This window comes from Ochotona curzoniae, unplaced genomic scaffold (genome assembly GCF_017591425.1).
Source record: "Ochotona curzoniae isolate NIBS_2020 unplaced genomic scaffold, NIBS_Ocur_1.0 scaffold_3890, whole genome shotgun sequence".
Taxonomy (NCBI): Eukaryota; Metazoa; Chordata; class Mammalia; order Lagomorpha; family Ochotonidae; genus Ochotona; species Ochotona curzoniae.
In genome coordinates, this window is record NW_024467115.1 from 11,243,433 (window position 1) to 11,266,238 (window position 22,806).

Genomic DNA, 22,806 nt, shown 5'->3' on the forward strand with positions numbered 1-22,806 from the left:
ACTCTAAACGCATAAAATATTTAGCAATCCTCTGTTGCTTCATTTGCCTTATTTACAGTATAGACACTCCTTTCACAATACGATTGGTGAATTAAAATTCCTGGGGCTAGTGCTGTCTGCAGCATATTAATACATTTATTCTGAATTCTTCCAGTTGACTTATTCAAGAGTTAAAAAGGAAAAAAAAAAGGCCCTCTTTCGGTAGAACGCATTCTCCAGCCATGACTGGGTTATGTATTTTTCTCATGCTAACATGACAATAAGTAAAACCAGTTATGACTTTCTGATTCCGTTCGGCCAGAGTGCAGCATACACAAAATGATTTGCCTTTCACTCTCCAGTTATCTATAATCCAGCTATTCCACATGGGTATATTCTACGCATTCTTAGTATGTAGTTAATGGTTTGGTAATAATTGTCAGTTTCAGACAGTTCTATTTTCTTGACTGTGGATATGGTTCTGTGCACACAGTTGATGAAATGAACCAAATGCGAATCATCCCAGGGGATGCAGCAAGGAGCGGGAGGTTATTGTCTGGATATGAATAGGAACACTGGATGGTGACCGGAACGGTGCCAAACTAGGCTTGTTTGAGTTTGTGAGCTCTTGACAAACTGACTTATCTCATATTGGACGTCTTTTTGGTTAAAAGCAATCCTAATTGTGGGAAAGCAAATGTGAGGAGGTAAAGAAGGAGAGAGAGCAGTTTTAGAAGAAAATAGGCAGGAAGAGAATATACTTTCATCTTAAAGATTGAATAAAAAACACTGCTGCTGCATCTGGGTATGTTTACAAAGTATACAGGAGCAGTGCACGAGCTGGGGAAATCTGTCCTCATACTTCCGAAACACTTCCTAATAACAACGATAAGACGACGATGCTGGCAGCAGCACAAAACCATAGGCTTCAGGTTTGAGAATGTCGCTTTTTAATAGTTGGGTACAGGTAGTCATAAGAATGTCGCCATTTCTCTTATTTGCACTCTTGGCCCAGCAAGAATGACCACGCAAGTCTTCACGGCTGTGTGCTGTTGGGAAGTCGTCTACGATGGCCTGGACTTTATAACCCACTCAGCGTTAGGGTTGAGCTGATACAAGTCCTTCATGTAAGTGTCCTCATCCAGGCAGCGTTCCCCTGTTAAAGACACATTTTTATCAGTGTGATACAATGGCCAGACTGGGGTGCAATGTGAAATTTAAGCCCAATAATTGTTCTTTTTTTATGTTAATTTTGATGATGTTTACATGTAGCCGATGATGGTGGGAAGGGTCCAGAAGTAGGGGAAAGTGGGCGAGATCTTTATTTCCACATTTGCTTTTCTCTTTTCTTTTTTTGTTCCTGTATCTGCAGGAAGGGGGTGGGGAAGAATGTGCACCCAGAGTCCCAACCACCCCAGTCCCCAGGGAAAGGAAACAGACACCCAATGTCATCCCAGGGTCCCTGGTGTGGAGCATGCTCTGAGGGTTCTGCTCAAGTGGTTTTCATACTTCAGTAGTTCTGCGATGCTGTTTGTCTCGTCAATCAACTCTGAATTCTGAGGCCACAAAACACTCATCTTTTCCTGCCTCTCATAATAGTATTAGAAGAATCAGCCAAGGGGCCAGGATCGTGACAAAGTAAATCAACCCACACTTACAACACCAACATCCCAAATACGAGAACCTGCTTTGTGTTCCCGCTTTGCTAACATGTTCCCTGAGCTAACGTGCTGGCATAGCAGCAGAGGCAGCCAGGCTGTCAGGGCTCCTCCCAGCAACCTGGGAAAATGGGATGGAGGCTCAGGCTCCTGATCTCAGCTTGGCAGCCCTGGCAATCGCAGCCATCAAAGGTGCGAACCAGCGGATGGAAATACATCTCTAACTGCCTCTCAAATAAATAAGAGCATAAAGATTTAAAAATATTGACTATTATATTTGAAAAGCCAATTGATTGTATTTTCTCTAAATGAATATGTTGCAAATTAATTGAGGAAGCTAAAAATATTATGTGCGGTAGATTTTCATATGGTTCCACAGAAGTTTAGTCACTTTCATTAAGAGAAGTTAATAGCTTTGAATCCACCTAGGAAAGCATACTTAATTCCTAAGATCTAGCAGTAAATTTAAGAAAATATTTTAATATTTAAATATCTTTATAAACAGGGCTATGAATTCCAGGTTTCTAGTGCCATTGTGGTTAACCTGAATTTTAAGAATGAGCTTTTCACATTCTCATACTCAAAATTCTGTGTGTAATTACATTTTAAGGTTCCGGGCAAAAATAAAGTTATATCTTGAAATTATTTTCAATTAAATATAATTTTAATGATTTCACTCTTGTCATTTTCAACAAAAGTTTATTTTCAATTTTAAACAGGAGATGAGTTAAGCCCCTGATAATTGTATAAGTGTAAATAAGATACAGCATATATTCAAAACGAATTCATTTGTCCTATTTCTGTTTGCTAAATTAACAAGTATGAATCTATATGTAAATAGATAAAACTTTGTAGGAACTCAATTATATATTTAAAAAAAACCCTATTTTTACTGAAGCCATAATTCTAAAGACAAAATAAATCAACGTTTAGCTTTGTAACATTAAAAACAGTTAATATCTTAACTGCCCCTAATAAAAGTCTTATCTTGGTCTTAAATATGCTTAACAACTTCCTTCGGTAGGATGTAACTCAAGCCTTTCAGAGTTACGACAAACCTCCATCATTCACCGTTCTAGAAGTTATTCCTATTAGAGGCCTGTCTGTGCTGAGGCTGGACACAGATGGGTGTGGGTACAAAAACACCGCACTGAGTGCCTGAAGAGTCGGTCATTAAGCAAATCCATGGTATCCAGCCGCAATGTAACATTGGATGCATTGTACTCCCAAAGACCTTTCCCCCCCCACAGATATAAATAACTACCATTGGCAAGGTCAACTCAGCATGTGGAATGCAGAGAAAAAAAAAATGGTGTGCTTACCAATATTTCCTCCAATTTCATACAAAAAAACTTCCTCTTTCTTGAGAGTCTGGGCAACCCCACTATTGGGAACAAAGCAAACTGATTAGTTGTACCGTTAAACAGCTTGCAAGTAAATCACTTGAACATGTTTGGGGAATGCTGGCTGGTACGGAAAATTCCTAAGTTAGACACAGTGTAATCATCTACACATTTGTATTTTCCCATCTGCTAAATGTGCCAAATAGGTAATAAAAATGTCATACCTGTAAATTAAAATAAACAAGTGGAGTCATATATCTGAAGGCAGATAATAAATTAGTATCTAAATTAGTAAAATTAAAACATTAACATTTTAATTGCCAATCAAATTATTAATACGATTATCTACAATGCTTAGGAGCCAAAAAGATCCTCATTAAAAATTGTGAGATGTCCAGCTTAATTTTCACACTGCATTCACTTAGTAAGTATTTATCATGGATTTTCTGCACTTTTTCACGTGATGCCAGATGAACGTTAGAAAGCAAGGCATGATTCGCAGTTGGCTCTCCCCCCACCTCCAAATGCAGGAAACCCGCACTGTCAGAGACAACACAACCATTACAGGGACGACTGGACTCAACTGTGCGGATGGCATTCACAAGCTCCTGGTCTCCAAAGAATGAACTCTCCCAGGACATTAGGTTCAAACATGAAATCTAGTAAAACTCCATGGGTTTCAAATCTGTTAAACCAGTGCATGGGAAACATCGTAAATATTCAGACTCAAAACTCTGTCAACTCTAATGGACTACACGAAGGCCAAGAACCGGTTTTGGAAATGGTCCACGGAGCACAGGAAGCACGAGCAAGTTTGTGAACTACTACAATAAGACCGTAAGGCACTGTCTCTGGATTGTCTCTGATGTAACTTGCATTCGAGCCACCCGGATGCGGTGCGCGTTCCTCACCAAGCACTCCCAGGGGCACCCAGCTATGCAGCCTCGTACACCTAGCCGCCTTCTGTCGTAGGACAAGATGAGCAGGCCTACAGGCATTCTCACACTGAAGTTCCACCTGCCACTGCATCCTAACCAGAATTCACATTGTTTCCCACCAAGTGTATGCTTAATCTTTAAATAATTTAATAACCATCCTATTCATTTACAATATAGCACATGACCCGATAAATTATGAGATAATAAGTGTCACTGTTGCTATGAAAACAAAATTGAACATTTCAAGAAAGCGCATTCAAAAAACGAGCCAGACGTTGTCCTGATTTTCAGGATCTGTATTGCAGCTCTAAATGAAAGCAAGCAGAGTGGGGTCCCTGGTATATGGCAAGCTTTCATATAATGATAATCAACAAGTTTATGATTAAATGTAACAACCTTTATCGTGGACTGGTGAGTGTATATGTAACTTACTGCTTCATTTGAATGCCTATGTTTGTTGACTTCAATAGAGAGAGAAGGAAGAAGTAGGAAAGCTGGTTTCCAACTGCCCCTAAAAAAGTGAAACACAAGCAAAACATGTGCACCATAGTGTGTGTGTGTGTGTGTGTGTGTGTGTGTGTGTGCATGTACTCATTTATTGCAAATTTTATTCCCACTGTGGCACAGACTGCTGAGTACATGCTATCATGGTCACTTCCCGAGCTTATTATAGTAAGACAAGAGGTGGGTCTCTTTATTGTCCATAGTTACAGGGATGACAAATAAGGAACTGGACTTAACAGAGATTCTAAGGGATTTTCTACAGTGAAGTTGCTAGGTGAATCTGGATTGATAATGTGTTTCCAGCATCCCCCACGTATTAGGACAGGGACTTGGACTGAGGGGGGCTGGGCTGTACTGGGAACAGGGGGGAAAAAAGCAAGGAAAAGTTTGCCAGGCCTCCCTCTGGGTGAAGTGGAAGAAAGGAGTGAAGAGGATGAAGATGGGGTCTAAGGGCCGAAGGCAGCCATTGCTTACTAATGAAAATCATTCAGGTAGAAAATCCAAAACTGCAGAGGACAACAGTCAAAACACTTGTGCTTGCCACAGCAATGTGCCTTCCTCCATTGCATGCTGTATCCCCAATAATAAAGTCATGAGCTGTGTAAATTCATTGTCACATCTGAGATTATCAACAGGTAGAGAAATCAAAGTACACAACACATTGTGCGCTTGAGTCCCAACAGCGGATGTTGTGTAAATTCACCCGGTTTAGTCAGAGCTGCTCGCACCTGCAAACAGCAAACTTCAGAGCAGGAGAAGACAACAAGTGCTGACCTCACTGAAACGGACACTCTTAGGAAAGAGCAAAGACATCCAAGAAATGCCAACTGCTGCCAGAATTTACTGTAGAGCAACTCAACTGCTGCAGTTCTACAAATTTCCATCTACTCACCCTTGGCACCACTGGCTCCCAGACCTGTAATCATTTCTAGACTCTCTACCCAGCGAGGAAACTTTGTTCAACCAACTTTGAAGGCAAGCACGTTACGCCGCAGCTAGTGTCCCGTATCAGAGTACCTGCTTCACATCCCACCTACGCCATGTTTCCCATCCAGCTTCCTGCTAACGCTTATGGGAGGCCCCAAGTGATGCCCCAAGTGTTGGTTTGCCACCACACACAAGGCAGACTGGATGGAGTTTCTTGTTCTTAGCCTCAGCCCCACTTACTCCCAACTACTATGGACATTTGGGCGAGTGAACTAGCAGATGGACTTATGTGTCCATCTCTCATCTCTGTCACCTGGATATTCAAACACACGAATGCATAAGTCTTTCAGAAAGAAAATAAACTGCATTTGGTGGCAGAATTTGAGCCCTGCTAACATGAAAAATGGGTGACACTGCACATTTCACTTTTCTTATTGGTAGTGTTTGCCTTGGCGTGTTGTCAGAAGGAAGGTTTACAATGATTTACTGAAAGCCCAGGGATTACCACTCCATTACAGTCTGTCCCGCCTACAAATTCATCCTTTCTCCCAACTTACTAACCCCAAGGGGAGGTACTTTAAAATACATGCATATGGCCCTGTTGACACCTAGTGGAGGGCATTAAACAGAGCAGAAACATATCCACTGCATGTGATACTGTGTTAGAATTAGAGACATATTGGCATAAAGCTTGACTGAAGCCAGCAAATGCAATAATGAAAAGATTAAGTTCAATAAGAGCAAAACAGAGAATCATTCACCCATAAGAGCACCGGTTCATGTCTCAGCTGCTTCACTTCCCACCCAGCTCCCTGCCTAAGGCCTGGGAAAGCAGTCGAGGATGGCCCAAAGCCTTGGGATGCTGCCCCCAGGAGAAGGGGGTATCTGACCTAATGACCTCAAAGAGGTCAAAGGGCTTGGTTTCCGCCAAGGGGAGAGTGTGTTCTCTCTCCATGCACTTACCACTTGAGGGGCAAATAGCCCTCTCAATCTTTTGCTCTTTCAAACAACGTGTTCACTTATTTTAAGGGCAGCACATCAGACAGGGAGCTACAGACAGAAAGAAATCTTCATCTATAAGCCCCCAAAGGGTTACATCAGCCAGGGCTGGGGTAGACAGGTGTTACATGGCAAGAACTCCATCCAGTCTCTCACATGGGTGCCAGGGACTCACTGCCTTCCCACACACAACAGCAGGGAGCTGGATCTGCAAAAAAAAGCCGCTAAGACTTGAATCAGTGCTGCTCTATGGGTTGTGGGTGTTGTAAAAGCAGCAGCTGGCTTAACCCGCTGTGCCACAATGTTATTCCCACTTTCTGCTTTCAAGGGGACATTTCTTTTATTCATGATATTCCACAGAAAACAGTTGCACCTTGTCATTGCTTTAATCCCACTGCAACCTAATTAGTAATTTTCCTACATGCCTACAAATAACAATTAACCTCACATCTACATATTCTGGAAAGAATATTAAGCAGCCTCATTTGCCAAGCCCACTGCAGGCACAGTGAAGAGACACTCCGTCATCCTGCTTACACCGAGCTCAACTTAAACTCAAATAACATCAAACAAACTCAACTCATTCCAACAGTCTCATCCTTAAGTCTGCTCCTCTCTCCTTCTGGGAAGATGAAAACTCTAAACATCTGACATCAGCCCATAGTTAAAATAAATAAACAGAATGCATAAAAGTAAGTACGTTATACCATGGAATAATTAAAGGAGGTCTCTACCTTTCTTGGCTGAGAAACCTGGCAAGTACATCACTGGCTTTTAGTTCTTCAGTTAGTTGGATTGCCATGGAAACTTTCGAAAGATGAGGAGCTTGCACTCGAATCACTCCCTGAGGAACGTCAGCCTGCAAAGCAATAATGGCATTGGAACAAAGCTGGCAGCAGCTGGGATGTGCAACTCTGTACAATGCATTATACGGTAAGTGTGCTTAACTACTATGCATTTTACTTCACTACATAAAAACCTTAACTACTGTATAATGTAATTTGCTAAATTACCTCAAACCTCAAATATCCTCTTAATGGTGATAGGGGAACTTTATAATGCCGGTGCAGTAATGCTTAATTATTTTTAAAGATGTAAAGAATGACAGCAATAACCATTACTGCCATATTAAGTGCTGATTTCTGAGTATTATCTACTGGAGGGTTCTTCTTCATGTAGCAATTTATGAAATTGAATCAGAAAGCAATTATTTCATGTGCTATTGTGATACGTGCATTTAAAAACTCTTTCCATACATTTACAAAATTTTTCCAAAAAATTGGTCTCAACCAAAAAATATATGTTTTTTCTAATATATCTGTGTCATGTCTGCTCCCCACTTGGTTAATGACCTTATGCCTTTGACCATAATCGCTGAACCTAAGAGGACTTAAGTGGAGGTGAAGACCACTTTGTGAATTAAATATCAATGAAAGATCCTGAGGTTTATAATATCAAAATGTCAACTGAAATGTTAGACACAGTTAATTCCTAAATGATTTTGCTAAAATAAATACTGATTTAATATTTATAACCATATGTCTTAAACAGACTTGAAAACAGCATGCCCAAATTATGCCTAAAGATAAAAGTTTTAAGTACTACAAATAACAAGTTCAAGTCAATTGAAATGCACTAAGCACCTTCTGAGCACCAAACAGCTTTCAAGGTCTACTTACCTGGTAGGCAAGGCACAATGCTTTGAAAGGCAACAGCATGCATACATTCACAGTATCACATCATTTGTTTTAAAGGTCCTTTTTTAACATTAGACAGAGATACACTATAGGAACCATTAACTTAATTTCTTTCCAAATGACAATTTTTTTTCTAAGTCATAACAATTTCTTTCTAAATAGTAACATGCCTTGGGAAACTGGGCAGCACAAAAATGTAGCTGCCCACTAAAGATCTGAAAGTCCTTCTCGTCACCATCAGATCTTTCCTGTGGAAATGTCAGAAATGAAGCAACATGGTACTGATGGAAGATGGTCCAGGGAGCTCAAGATGATAGGCCACAGACTCTCAACAGCAACTCAACCATGAAGACACCTTTGAGGTCTGACTACAACCTTGGATTTCTGGCGCTAGCGGGCCACACCACACCTGCAGCCTCAACTCTTCGCTTGGGGAAAGGTCCCAGAGTGCACTTACACACCACGCAGTGATTCCACTGCTGCCAGAGGAACTGTGTTCATCACATTCCCATCTAACTTTTCTTCCACGGGTACTAGGTTCAATACTATTCTTGAAAGTCACCCCAGTTCCTATCCCCATCCAAATCCATGCCTGGACCCTCAGTTTCTGCATCATCTCTCTATTCAGACTGGACCCTTGGTTTAGGTTTTTGACTTTTACTTTCAAGGCCTTGTAATCGGTCTGATTGCCCTAGTCTGGTCTCTGACCTTGACCTCTATCTTGTCCTCAGGATTCAAGTCTAGTACAGCTATTTATTTTCCCTTGATGATACAACAAACTATTGTACTGGTTACGTTCTGGGAAATATTCTTTTTATAGATATGGAATTTCATGTGCTAATGTTTCCTTCTTCCTTTCAAAGCAGTTAAGTCAGTGGGGAAACCTGTAATTTAGGGGCCACATGCACTACCACCTGACCTTGCCCCCTGGGTTTGAGTTCCAGCTTCTTTCCTAATGTAGCCAATCAAGTTGCTGATCCAGCCTTGCCAGTTTTCTTTCAGGAAACAGAATAAAAAGCTCTGGCTCTGACATTAACATTTCAGTGAAAACAACCATCCAAAGCATTGGTGCTGCTTAAAAATATTCTACCTTGGCTATTCAGCAAGCAAGGCCAGCACATTATTTTTGTTAGAGGATATGATGATGACGACAATGACATTGTGTAAGGACATAAAGGGGCGAGGCCTTGACAATAACCAATACTTTCATGTCAACATTAAAAGATAGGCAATCCTTGTCAGATTATGATGCCAAAACTATTTACAAAAAAGGTTTTGTAGGGTGACAGTAATCATGATAAAAATTGCTTACATATAAATCTTACTCAGCCCTGGAACCCCAGAAAGGCAGTGAAATCCATGTTAACATAGAAAGTGAAGAAGATATAATTAGATTTTTATATACAGAAGGACCAGGGTGGGTTTAGTGGCAAAGCATACCAATTCTTCCGCTTTAATGCTGGCATCCCATATGGGCACTAGTTCAAGTCCCAGATGCTCAACTTCTGATTCAATTCCCTGCTAATGGGCTGGGGAAGAAGTGGAGGATGGCCCAAGGCCTTGACCTACATTGGAGACCCAGGGGAAGCTCCCTTACTCCCAGCTTTGGACCAGTTACATGTATGTGTGTAGTAAGTTACAGTAACAAAATGAACCAGAAAAAGTAACAGCCATTGAGAATTCATAGATATTTCAAATCTCCAGAAACAATTTTTCCAATAAAACATTAAAGCAAAAAAGAGAATTCATAGATATGACAACCTAGTCCGCTCTGTCCTGTCATATTAGATTGCTTATTGAAAAGCTCAGTCAACATTAATTACACACCCAATACTTTCCAGTTTCTGTGTGTGTCTTACCCTCTGTTGAAACATGTCTGTTATCACGTTTCAGGATCCTATGTAACCACTCAAATGTCATAAAACCTTAGCTTTCCATGTTTCATAGCATCAAAATGAAACTCTTCCTTCCCAAGCACCCTCCATGCAATCTCCTTGATGACGAAGATTCTACTATGTAATATATATGTGTGCTCTTGTTACTGGTCAAATATTCAAGTGATATGGACAGCCACCCTTCAGTGTCCGTGATCAAATAATCACTCAAGATATTTTTCACTAAAGATGATATACTAATGATAGCAAAGTTTCTATAGAATAAAATAAAATGCATTAACGTACACTCCCTTAATGGGAAAAGGAAGGAAGGAATGGAGGGAGTGAGGAAGATAGTTTCTTCTGTCATATGATGCTTCCAAAATAACTAGGACAGGACAAAGCCTGGAGGGAAGGAATTACAGAGGCTAAAAGAGAGAACTCAGTTATTCCTGCAGGGAGCTATGGGAACATGCCAAAGTTAGGAACATTAGCATGCACCTGCTGAAGATGTGGCATCTGTTTCTTAGACCTCCTAGGAAGACATGAAGAACTTCAGTAATATGGCCACAGCTCCATGTTGGAGAAAGCACAGCTGTGCAGCAGTGTGGCTCACTGTGGTGGCAGGACCAGTGAGGCAGCCTTACACCCAACACAATAATGCAGATCACTTCTTACAGTTACACGTCTGAAACAAAATGTCCCCAGCACTAATTTAAGAGGCCATTGGATTGCTCTCTGGTATAGCAGGGCACTTCAAAGATTTTGTGGAAAGTTGAATTACAAAATCAATTTTGGGCAGGCATTTTTTGAAGCAAATTAAACCACCACATGGGTCACCTGCATCTCCTGTTTAGAGTGGCAGTCACTCTGTCTGGGATCTGACTTCCTGCTGGTTACACGTTCTGGGAGGCAGCAGGTAACAGCTCAAGGACATGGGTGACCTCTACTGGGCTCCCGCCTGCTGTCTTCAGTCTGATCCCGGGATGTCTGTGTCTGTCCATTTCTCTCTTGCCCAGCCCATTTATTCTTTCAAAATAAATAATGTTAAAAGACTAATTTAGTAAAGCACACTTTGAAGTCTATACACAGAATTTTCCATAACATGCATCTTTATAAACTTTTGGATGACCACTCTACGTATGGAATTTTAAGAGCTTTTTTTTTTTTATTTTTTGGCTCTAAAATAAAGCCATGTTTTAATCTCATTTTTCCACGAACTTTTTGAAGTACCCTTGAATGTGTTATGCTGCAGACTGCACCTTTCCTTATGGCATAGGTGTTGTCATTTACCAAAATGGAGAGCAGCATGGGTACTCCCCCACTGGCTATGAAATAAAGCATTTCCACTTCTTTTTCCCTCAATGAGCAGGGGAGTCCAGACCAACCCAGGTTCAGCATCAATCCTTCCCAAGACATCGATTCATTTCACAAGGTGTTCGAATGTTAGTTCTCTTGAAAAGCCTTCATTAGGTCAACAATGCAAAGCCACTTCCCACATTGGCTAGCCTAGCTCCCTGACAATTAGACACCCTTTATTTTAGGTAAGGGTGTGTGTGTGTGTGTGTGTGTGTGTGTGTGTGTGTGTGTGTGTGTGTGTGTGTGTGTGTGTGTGTAGTGGCTAGGGATGATCCTCACTATTTCTGCAGTGACACATCCCATCTGAACTCTTAGGACACAGACATCGAGACCCTACCTTCACACAAATCTACCATGGTGTTCACCTTGGCAGAAAAATGAGTTTGGCCAGTAGACACAATGACAAAGATGAAGAGGTTACAACTCGAGTCTAGGAAGATTTTTACTGGATAGGTCAGCAAGAGAAGCCCAATGATATTTATACAAGGCTGGTAAACCAGCAGTGGTGCCAAAGCTCTTGTTTAAATGGTGTTCGACAACCACTATTAAGCTCCGGAAGCACACTGTCTCAACTACGACGCTATTAGTACACTAATTACACCGAGCTGCCAAGCTCTGCAAAGCCAGTCTGTAGTCAACTTAACTCATAAAATGTTACATAAAAAGTCAGCAACTCATACACAATGTATTTTTGCAATTTTCCAATTTTATAATTTTTCTCCCAACAGCTGTGATTCTGACCCCTACTGTTTTGATACTGAATTATTTGCGAGCTTAAGTTATGTAAAGGAAGAGAGGACTCACGGGGCAATCCTTTACTAATGCCTGTGAAGTTTGTCACAATTTACAACTGAAACAGGGTGAATTTCTTCTATATGAAAAGACTATTGTGAAAGAGAATGATTTCATCAGATATTCACATGTTTTACATGCAGTTCCATGCATCTAATTCTACCTCATTATTTGGCTAAAGAATAATTTCCATTATTTTCCCACAAAGTATATATAAACACACTACCCATTCTTTTGCACTCCAAACATTAGAAACTTAATGTCAACCCTTCAGAAGAAACATGAATTTCATGAAAAAGCCACTTTTATTTTCAAAAGGGCAAATTGGATCCATAGTTTTCTCTGAACAAATGCTAGATAGAACACTTACTTTGTAAGATTGAACAAGGACATTTTAGCAGGGTATCTTAAACTACAAGGGCATGCTCCTCACCTTAGTCTGAACTGACAGTGTCAGGAAACACTAACACAGAAGGGATTCTCTTCTATCTGAACAGTCTAGGTCCTGATTATAACTGGTTCTTTGTTATTCCAAATGCCTTAAACCTTTACCCAAGTCACAGATTCAGAGAATTTTAATGAAAGACCTTAAATAACTTCCATAGTTAATAAGCATTTAATCTCCAATGAAACAAACCCTGATATTTTGCTTTTAATATGGTATTTGTACGCACTATAAAAAAGTCAGAGAATGTCGGAAAAAGGAACAAGATTTTATACTTGATATTGTAATTTGATTTTCCACTTGGGTCCCCAAGTAAATCCAGTGACTGCGTCCAGACCTAAAGCAGGCGCTTGGAAACAATACCTGTGACACCACAGTGGACTGAACGCTGCTAAATGAAAGCAGAGATGGAATTCTAATAAAGCTGTGATTACAGGCATTCAAGCCAGGCCACCAATAACCCAGCGCCTCCACTGCAGCGCTGCCTACCAGCCCCAGCATTCTCCTGCCAGTGGCAACAACAGATCTCTATTTTGTGTGCTGTCAGGTCACTCTGGCAAGTCACTGAAGCTCTCTGGAACTTCTGTTCCTGTATTGTGAATGAAGGCTGGGACACCACGTTATCCCAAATCAACACAAAAGTTAATTATACAGGAGCAATCTTGCACTTCATGAAGCAGTTAGGTCACAAATAGTGAGCGGTGTGGCTCTGTCACATCATCTCAGAGCATGGCTCAGGTCTCCCGTGGTCCCAGATAGCTACAGCTTCCACTGAGGAGGTGAGCTTGACCGGCAGAAGTAAGACGGTCCAGACCTAAGTCCACAATGGACCCTGCAGCCTGAGGAGTCAGTGATTTAATAAAGGCCCATCACAACCGCTCTTCCACCCCGGTTAGGTGGAGATACCATCCTAGGGAACCATGAGCAAAAGGATGGGACACCTGCGAGCTTCTGAATGCAAGCACTCAGAGAAGAAAAGTGGTCTGGGGAACAAGACCAGAAATATGCATCTGACATTGGTGATGGACTTGTGGAGCCCATCTAATTCTGTCTCTACTTCTGTGCGCATCAGAAAAGCTCCATGATAAAAGGCCACGGGTGTGCCTTTGGTATGTACTGATCTGGGGAGGGAGGGAAAGTCCCCGACAGTTTTTACTTAACACATATTCTCAGATTCATGACTTAAAGGGTCCCAATAGACACCTACTCATTTTCTTTGCTTTCTTAAAATTTAAAAAAAAAATACCATACTAAAAATATTTTGCTGCAGACTTCCGGATCGTCCCCTAACATTTGGGGAAACAATCTGAAGAGTGTAGGATTTGGTGCAGTTAGCATGCTGCCTGATGCCCACACCGTGGATTACTGTCCCAGTCTCTGCACAGTCCAGCTCTCCCTCACACGCACCTTACAGGGCACATGACCGCTCCTGCTGCCCACACAGATGCTCTGGACGGACTCCCTGGCTTTGGCCTGGACTGACCCTGGCTTTTATAGGCATTTGAACAGTAAACCGGATGATGAATGATCTTCCCATTCTCTCTTTCTCTGACATTTGGCAATTCCAATCGAATGAAAAGTAAATCAAGGAATCCATGTTTCAACGTGAGCGGATTTACGTTTAAGAAGTTAGAAACTGAAGCACAGAGAGATAACATGAGCAGAGAGGCTCATCAGCAACTGAGAGAGAGCTAGACTCGCAAGTTTCCCAGGTCATGTGACTTCCAGGGTGTATGAACACGCATGTGCAAGAGATTAACCCCGACAATAACAGTGTCAGAAAGTGCCTATCTTTAATGGTCTTTAATTTTGTTATTTTCCTCATCTTTCTTTTGATTACAACTAACACATACTACTTGCTACTATGTAAGAGCATCTACATTTGTTCCAAACAATTCTTACACTGTAGTGATGAGAAACATTTGCTCTGGATTTCCACTGTTGCTTAATGTGAAGAAATGGCGTTCCTTACATCCAATCAGTGCCCATGGTTTGTGGGCTCTCCTGTTCTAAAGTATTTCCCTTTCTCGATTGGGCCTTGGTTCTTTTGAAACATTTATTTTACATATTTGACAGGCAGAAGGATGAGGAGAGAATGAGAGCAAGTGAGTGAGTGAGAGAGGAGCAGGAATCTTCTAGCCATTGGTTTACTCCAAAGGTGAACACAACAGGGCCAGAAGCAGGTCAGGCTGGAGCCAGTAGCCAGTAACTGCATCTGGGTCTCCCACATGGGTGGCGGGACCCAAGAACGTGGGCCATCTTCTGCTGCTTTCCCTGGACCATTTGCAGGGAGTTGAACTGAAAGCAGAGAAGCTTGCATTTGTACCTACTTTGCAGATAGAGGCTTAACCCACAGTGCCACAAAACCTGCCCCAGACAGCTTTTAAAGCTACATATAAAATGGGTTTTATAACAGTAGTTCTTCATATTTATTGCAACACGGTTACGCCATATTGAAGGCAGGGCTACCCACAGGGTTTAAGCCAGCTGATATCCCTGCTCCTGCATCAGGCTGACCCAGCATTGGCAGTTCTGGGCAATTAGAGAGTAAGCCCGCACCTCAAAGATCTTCCCCACCTCCATACATCTGCCTCTGCTTTGGAAATAAATGATAAATCTTAATTTAAAAAGATCACAGTCCAAAATTTTACAGTGAATCTGTTAACTGTCACATTTTGGCATCAGATGGAAGCTCACACCCAATCCTGATACTTTAACGCCTTTTCCTTATCAACAGCACTTGACCTTAGCTGCCACTCACATTTGCTGTTCTGTAACTGTTTTCTGAGTTTTTTTTTTTTTTTTGTACCTAATAAAATGAAACCAAATCAAAGCCAAATCCTGGAAATGGATTCAAATTGTTCGGCAACTATAGCAGGCCTAATGCATCTATGCTAGGGTCTTGGGGCTGGGCCACTTCCCAGTGCAGACTAAATTAGATTCACACAGTCTGGGTTAGATCGCTCTCTCCCAGTGACATGCGGAGATGTCACTACAGGGTTTTCACATCTCAGCTCGGCTCCCCTGTGAAGCCCGTCTGGGTACCTCCTCTTTCTCAGTCACCCACTTTTAGACAGCGGGCTCTCCATCTCTCCTGCACATCTCCCGGGCTTCCTCACGTCCTCAGCCAGCTCTGACTCCTTCTGAACAGCCAGCCTCGAGGGGGGGTCTTGGCACAGAGGCCACGCTGAATAACATTTCATCAGCCACTGGCTGAATTTCCCCCAAGAGAAAAACCCAACTCTGGAGAGATACACTTACAGCCGATCACTATAAAACTCAGATTTAAATCCCAACTCTTAAAGTGGCAGGCAGTACAGCATGGTAACTGCAAAGATGAGGCTCAGATCAGCTCGTGTTCATTCAGTCCCACGCGCAAATGAAAGAAACCTGAGCTAATGACTATTTATCTGGAAAGGACAAAAACCAATGAAGTATTTTAATTTCAATGAACACTTTGAAGTGTCTTATTAAAAGAAAAAAGATAACACTACATTGTCATGTAAAATACATGGGTAATTCAAAAATTTCTTGCAAAATAGAAATAAAAATATGTTTTGGTGCAAAAAGATTGAAAATTCATACATGTAAGCAATCTGCAAAAAGTTCATGAAAATGTGAAATTAAGGAAAAACTATGCAAGGATTTCAAAATGTATTTGCACCAAGGGTCTTAATAGTCCCATGAAATTTTTGAAGTGCCTCTTCTAAATAAAGTGGGATCATAAAGCCAAAAAATATTCACATTAAAGGTCAACAACATTCTAAAGTTAGGAAAAACTAACATCTCATTCATTCTTTTTAGCCTTGTGATAACACCAACACCTTTCTCAGGAATATAGATATTTATAATTTTGCTTTATTAAATTTTACATTTCTAAACATAGTAAAAAATTGATCTTGAAAATTTCACAACTCCTATCAAAGTGTTATTTTAAAAAGTAGGAATTGGGCCCGGCACGATGGCACAGTGGTTAAGGTCCTCGCCTTGCACCCCCGGGATCCCATATGGGCGCTGGTTCTAATCCCGGCAGCCCTGCTTCCCTTCCAGCTCCCTGCCTGTGGCCCGGGAAAGCAGTCAAGGACGGCCCAAAGCTTTGGGACCCTGCACCTGCGTGGGAGACCCGGAAGAGGCTCCTGGCTTCGGATCGGCATAGCATCGCCCATTGCGCTCACTTGGGGAGTGAATCATCAGATGGAAGATCTTCCTCTCTGTCTCTCCTCTCTGTATATCCGCCTTTCCAATAAAATAAATCTTTAAAAAAATAGGAATTATAAAAATTTAAGAGAAATAACTATTTCAAAAAGGAAAAATGAATTACTGAAATCCTTCAATTGGCCAAAGCAAAAAAAAAAAAAAATCAAAGGCCGGCAAGCGCATTTTCACATGACGCCACAAGATGGCAGCATGCACCTGATCAACAGGAACAGCGGTAGTTGGGCGCTCACTCCCTTTAACAGAACAATAGAAACCAGTTCATTTCACGATCTTGCTCTAGAGCTTTGATATCCCTTTAATGTATTTTCATATCTCTTCTATTCATGTGAACCTACTTCCTAAAATAATCTCACAGTAGTTTGAAAATACTAACACGATCAATTTTTGGAGATGATTTAATTTTCTTCTAATATCTCTCTCAAAATTCTTGTGATCAAATAAATGAACTTCAAATACACACTGAGGTCCAGAAAGGACGCGTCTTACACCATGAGCTTTATGCTGTTCGCTCTCTCGATTTTCCCCATCTTACTCATGAACAATGGTTCATGCAATGAATTCTTTACTTGGACAATGTACATTTGGTGCGCAACTAGAAAGCAAGTGCTGTGTGTGTGTGTGTGTGTGTGTGTGTGTGTGTGTGTGTGTGTGTGTGTGTGTGTGTGTGTGTGTGTTTTCACTTGTCTTCCATCATTCCCTATTAAAGAATCCCCTTGCTGAGTTTCCAACCTCTGACTAATGGCACTGACCACAGGACTCACGGCCTAGGAGACGGTACCAAGGGGAAGCATGAAACATTTTCAGTTACAAAAAATAGAGAAAAACATCTTCAAGAGTTCCTCACGTCATTTGTATTCTTCTCTGGCTTCTCATATTTTTCTCGATCGTAAGCCATTTTCTTCAGCAATTTCTTCATGGCTTTTTTATCCTTCCTATGATTTTCCGTGTTTAGCTTCCTTACTTGGTTGACAATGAACTTGGGAATCTACAGAGAAAAGAAATGATGTTGGGGAATGAAAAATGCAGCACCATTTTCAACTACAGAAATAATTACCTTCATTTGTTAAATCTCAAAATAAGTAAGGTTTTCTCTTCTGGATGAGTATGCCATTTCTAGGCACAATTCATTAAATGTGTGAAAAGAAAGGGCACCGCACGCTCCACGTAGCAGGTGCACAGAGCATCTTCATGATGCTATTTATCCCGTTGTGAAAGGTTCTTAGAGGTTTGCAGAGTTCAAGGCAACAGTAGCCATCCTCCAAGCCAACAATGTCAGGATGGGAGACTGCCTGAGGTGAAGGGCAGGGGAGGCCACCCCTGGGGCTGAGTGCCCCCTCAGCAGTGACCTTCCCACAGCCCCTTCCTCAGTCAGCTTGACCCTTCACAAGAGAAGGAAAATCTCACCAATTAACCAGAGCCAACGGCGCCAATCCAGGAGGCATTCAGCTCAGAAGCCATGGAAGCAAGAACCAAGTATCTGAAGCGTTAGTGTATCAATCAAATAATTATCATCAAATAATGTGGGCTTTTCAAAACTTGACATTTAACAAGTGCACATTATGTTTTGAAAAATTTTTTAAATTTAACACACTTAGTTACCCTTTATATAAATTTTTTATTACAAAAAAAAAACAGCATTCAGAATCTAGATATCATCCTTTTAAACAATGTAATAGTTTGCGGTCCCTCAAATAAGAGAATGAAATATAAGATTATAATTTTGCTTGGGATTTCTTAATATGTATTTTTAAATGCGTAAAAAAAAAACACCTCACTCAAAAATTCCCCATTTTCCAGGCAAAGAAAGCCTTAATCAACCAAGCAGCTCATTTACCGTCACACTGTTCCGACTCTGCATCCAAACTCCAGCTCGGCCATGGGTGTTGGGCAAGTGGCTAAGACTGCTCCCGGACATCTGCATTCCACAGTGAAGGGACAGGTTCAAGGCTGGCCTCCTGCTGGAGTGTTGTGGGAGGCAGTTGTACTGGCTCCTCTGCTTGGGTCCCTGACTCCTCCACGGCAGATTCAGACTGGATGCCGAGGTCATGGTCCTGGCCCAATCCCAACCATTGTAGGAATTTGGGGAGTGAATCAGCCAGCCAAAGACTAATTGCTCTTTTTCCTTCCACCCCCTCTTTCTCTCTCTTTGTAATTACCTTTCAAATAAAATAAAAAGCAAAGCAAAACAAAACCTCGAGCTCAAAACAGAGATAAAACAGAAATATCCTCAGCATCCCGGGTTCAAATGGAAATGTGGCACCTGTGACTACACTATCGAGATAATGCAGGGGAAATGGCAGGAAGGGATCGCAGGGATGGAGGGGGCGCGGGGAGGGATGAATTCCTGTACTTGCAAAACTGTGCTGAGGAAAACTAAAAAACAACAAAAAAAATCTTTTAAATCTATGAAAAATAACTGAATGATCTGAGATCAAAACAGTGTTCACTGTCAGAAAGACAATGGAATTCCATATTGAGAACAGTAAAACTGGCCAGAATAAATAATGAGTGAAATACTTCCTAAAGAATATCTTTTCATGACATAATGTCAGAATTTTAAAATTAACGTTTGAGGGGCCAGCACCATGGCTTAGTCATATGGGCACCAGTTCAAGTCTCAGCTGCTGCACTTCTCATTGAGCTCCCTACCTATGGTCTTGGAAAGCAGTGGAGGGTGGCATAACGTCCTGGGCATCCACGACCATGTGAGAAACCTGGATGAAGCTATGGCTCATGGCATTAACTTAGCTTAGCCCAGCCACGACAGCCATTGGGGGAATGAACCACAGCCACCTGCAGAGTAAGCCAGCACATAGATTTATCTATTTTTTTTTAAGATTTCTTTATTTATTACTGGAAAGTCAGATATATAGAGAAGAAATCCATCTGCTGATTCACTCCCCAAGTGGCCTCAATGGCCACAACTGAGCTATCTGAAGCCAGGAACCTAGAGCCTCTTCCAGGTCTCCCACACAGGTGTAGGGTCCCAAAGCTTCGGGCTGCCCTCAACAGCTCTCTCAGGCCACAAGCAGGGAACTGGATGGGAAGCAGGGCTGCCAGGATTAGAACTGGTGCCCCTCTGGGATCCTGGCACTTGTGAGGCGAGGACTTAAGCCACTAGGCTCTCATGCTGGGCCCTTTTTCTATCTTTGCAGTTCTTCCTCTGAAGCAAATCAAATCTTTAAAAAAATATAAACATCTGTGGTGGGTGTTGGTCTACAGAGGGTTGAGTTGCTGCTCGGGGCCCCTATATTTCAGATTGGGGTTCAGCCTGTCAGCCAAGCACCCCAAGAAGCCGCAAGTGACAGCCACAGTGCTGGGGCTCATCCATGTCACCGGAACGGGAGCTGTGGCTGGAATTTTGGGTTCTGTGCTTCCGCCCGGCTCCGTCCTGGTTGCTGCAAGCATTTAGGGAATGACCCAGCAGATGAAAGAACGGTGTGTGTGTGTGTGTGTGTGTGTGTGTGTGTGTGTGTGTGTGTGTGTGTGTGTGTGTGTGTGTGTGTGTGAATCTCTTTCTGTTTTTCAAGTCAATGAAAAAATTAAGCAGACATTTAGAAATGACTAAGACCCTTTAGTAAGCAGAAATCAGAGGATCCTCACCTAACGGAAGAGGACGTCTTTAGTACCTTCTGCTCTCAAACTTTCCCATGAAGCTGCTGTAATGACACAGTACGTTCCTCAAGCATGAAGAAGAAAGTACATTTTCTCCATCCACTTTAGGAAATTCTGTTCTTAAACCGCTATGTACAATCACAACAGGAAGTCACAGGGTCATTAACAGAGCTTAATACTCACCGTCCAGAGAAGTTTCTGATACTTAATCAATAAGTGCATGATATTTGCCGTTCCGGCTGCCATCACGAATTCTCGCTGTTCGTTGGATTTCAAACCCAACGCGTGACACATGAAGAGATTTGGGGCCATGACCATAGCTACATTCATGACTGTCATCTTATTTTGGTCTTTGTTATCTACGACTCTTTGGAGAAATTCAAGCAGCGCCTGAAACAGAGATGATGCTTTGAGATTCCGAACATACATGAGGAGATGAAAGCAGTGCAGCATACAGGATTTTTCTCAAGTCCTTTAGAGAGGCGGTCGTGCATGAGGACAGAGAACTGGCTGCATCCATCAAAGCGGCTCCCTTTGGCTCACTCGGGAGACGGCCCTTTGCTGCTCTTAAGGATGCTGCTGGCCCTGGTAACAGAGGCAGCGAGCGCCTCGGTCTGAACAGGGAGCGTGGGAGACACAAGGAGCGGGGGCCGGGAATTCAGAACGCCATCAAAACACCCACCTGTGTCAGGATGTACTGTCCTTGCAGAGATTAAAGTGGAAATTGCTTCCAAAGGCTCAATCAGCCTCAGTTTCAATTGCTTTAAGGCATCCAGTAGCTGGCTGACATGGCAATTACACAACAGGAAGATGGGTTTCAAAAACAAGCCAGTGGAATGAGTGGAAAGGGTTTTACCAGAGCAGGCTAATCAAATTGGTAGCAGCACACCTCCACATCTCCAGCTGAAACTCCTCCTCTGAGGCTCCCCTGGGGCCAAGGGCAAGCTACGGCCACCTGCTCTGAAAGCACTCCAGGTGACAAAACGGTCCTGTGCTCCCTTCAACTACTTTGGTCCACAACAAGAGTGACCATCATTACACGGGCATTCGGTGTTTTCCGTCGTGACCCACATGACAGAGATCATTTCACTTACTCCCTCCGAGAGGCAGATGCTCTAATTATTCCCATTTTTCAGCTGACAAAAAAGCAACTTTTAGATAATGTAAGTCCATCAGTGGAGGCCACGCGGCTGGCCAATGGTGGAGGAGGAGCATCACTGCAGGTGTCTCTGGCATTTTGTTGCTGAAATCCTGACCACTGAGAGCGCCAACGTGTCAGGGCTGGCCTAACATCCCAACCTGCAGAGGCCAAACGGACTACACTGACACGGAAAAGCAGAAACGACAACCATTCTTTGGCCAGATTCCTGGGAAAGAAGAATTCCTCTAAGACAAGGATGTTGATCTCCATTTAACTGGAGCTGCACTACAGGCCTCCAATATGTGTAACTACTGCACGCCAGAGCCTTAAGAACTACCAGTGAGATTCTTTGTTCAGAGAGTTTAATTGCAATGTAAGCCTAAGTTTATACATGACCAGTACGTGCTCAAATGAGGACAAAAGATTAATTGGTGATGTTTGAAAATATATATATATATTTAATTTTGTTCCACAGAGACCAGAATAATTGTTCAGGGACCACACTATCTCTTTTTTTATGAGCATAAACAGATTATGTAATAAACTATTTTTAATTGTGGTGTGCATATGCAATAGATTATTCAAATTGTTACCACCAGAAAGCCAGACATAGGGAGAGTAAACATAAAATCAATGAGATGTTTGCCAAGCCCTTGCTTTCTCTTTGCTGGGGCTTCCTCTTCTCCAGAACTAGCAGAAATGGCTCTTTTTAAGAGACTGTCCACGTTAGCACCGCCCTGATAGGCGTGCGAGTCATTGGACATGCACAAAACTCCGATCTGAGTGGCAGCAGTTACCTAGTCACTAGCAGTGATCTTGGAGGAATCTATCTCTGTTCCCGGAAGTCTTCTCATTGGTAAAATGGGAACACTCATCTCCCAGTCCGCAAGACTGATGCAGTACAAATAAGCCATTCCTTCCAACCACGGACAGGATCAAGATCAACAATGACACCAACATGGTTCGCCTCTGGAATTGTCCTGCTCAGTCTTCATGCAAAGTCAGACGGGGAATGGGCACCGGTCCACAGGGTACCACCATCCCTGGTAACACATTGTTCTGACTTTGCAGCTAGCCCAGAGACACCCTGCACCAGGATCTGGGGTTGGGCATGGCACCTCCCACCTGTTTGTTGGTGGAACTCCTCTTCCCTACAGCACAGCGGAAGGAAGGCTAGAGAGGCTGAGCAGCCTCGTTTTCAGCTCCCTGACATCTTATGGTGATGCAGTTTCCACTCTTTCTTACAGAACTAATTTTTTCTTGTTGATTCTCTTGTACATGGTCACATATTCACTAAAACGTTGCTACTTTGAGAGT

General features: G+C 42.2%; 1 protein-coding gene across 1 annotated transcript in view; it reads right to left on the reverse strand.

The window, feature by feature from the left end:
- Positions 1–906: 906 nt before the first annotated feature.
- ARHGAP18 (Rho GTPase activating protein 18) overlaps positions 907–22,806 on the reverse strand; it is a 127,175-nt gene continuing 105,275 nt past the window's right edge. The window contains exons 11-15 of the mRNA XM_040965220.1: positions 20,532–20,738; positions 17,578–17,718; positions 7,083–7,207; positions 2,960–3,021; positions 907–1,135 (exon numbers count right to left, since the gene is read on the reverse strand). Coding sequence (XP_040821154.1) covers positions 1,044–1,135; positions 2,960–3,021; positions 7,083–7,207; positions 17,578–17,718; positions 20,532–20,738 — 627 coding nt within the window. The 3' untranslated portion in view covers positions 907–1,043. The remainder of the gene's footprint in view (positions 1,136–2,959; positions 3,022–7,082; positions 7,208–17,577; positions 17,719–20,531; positions 20,739–22,806) is intronic.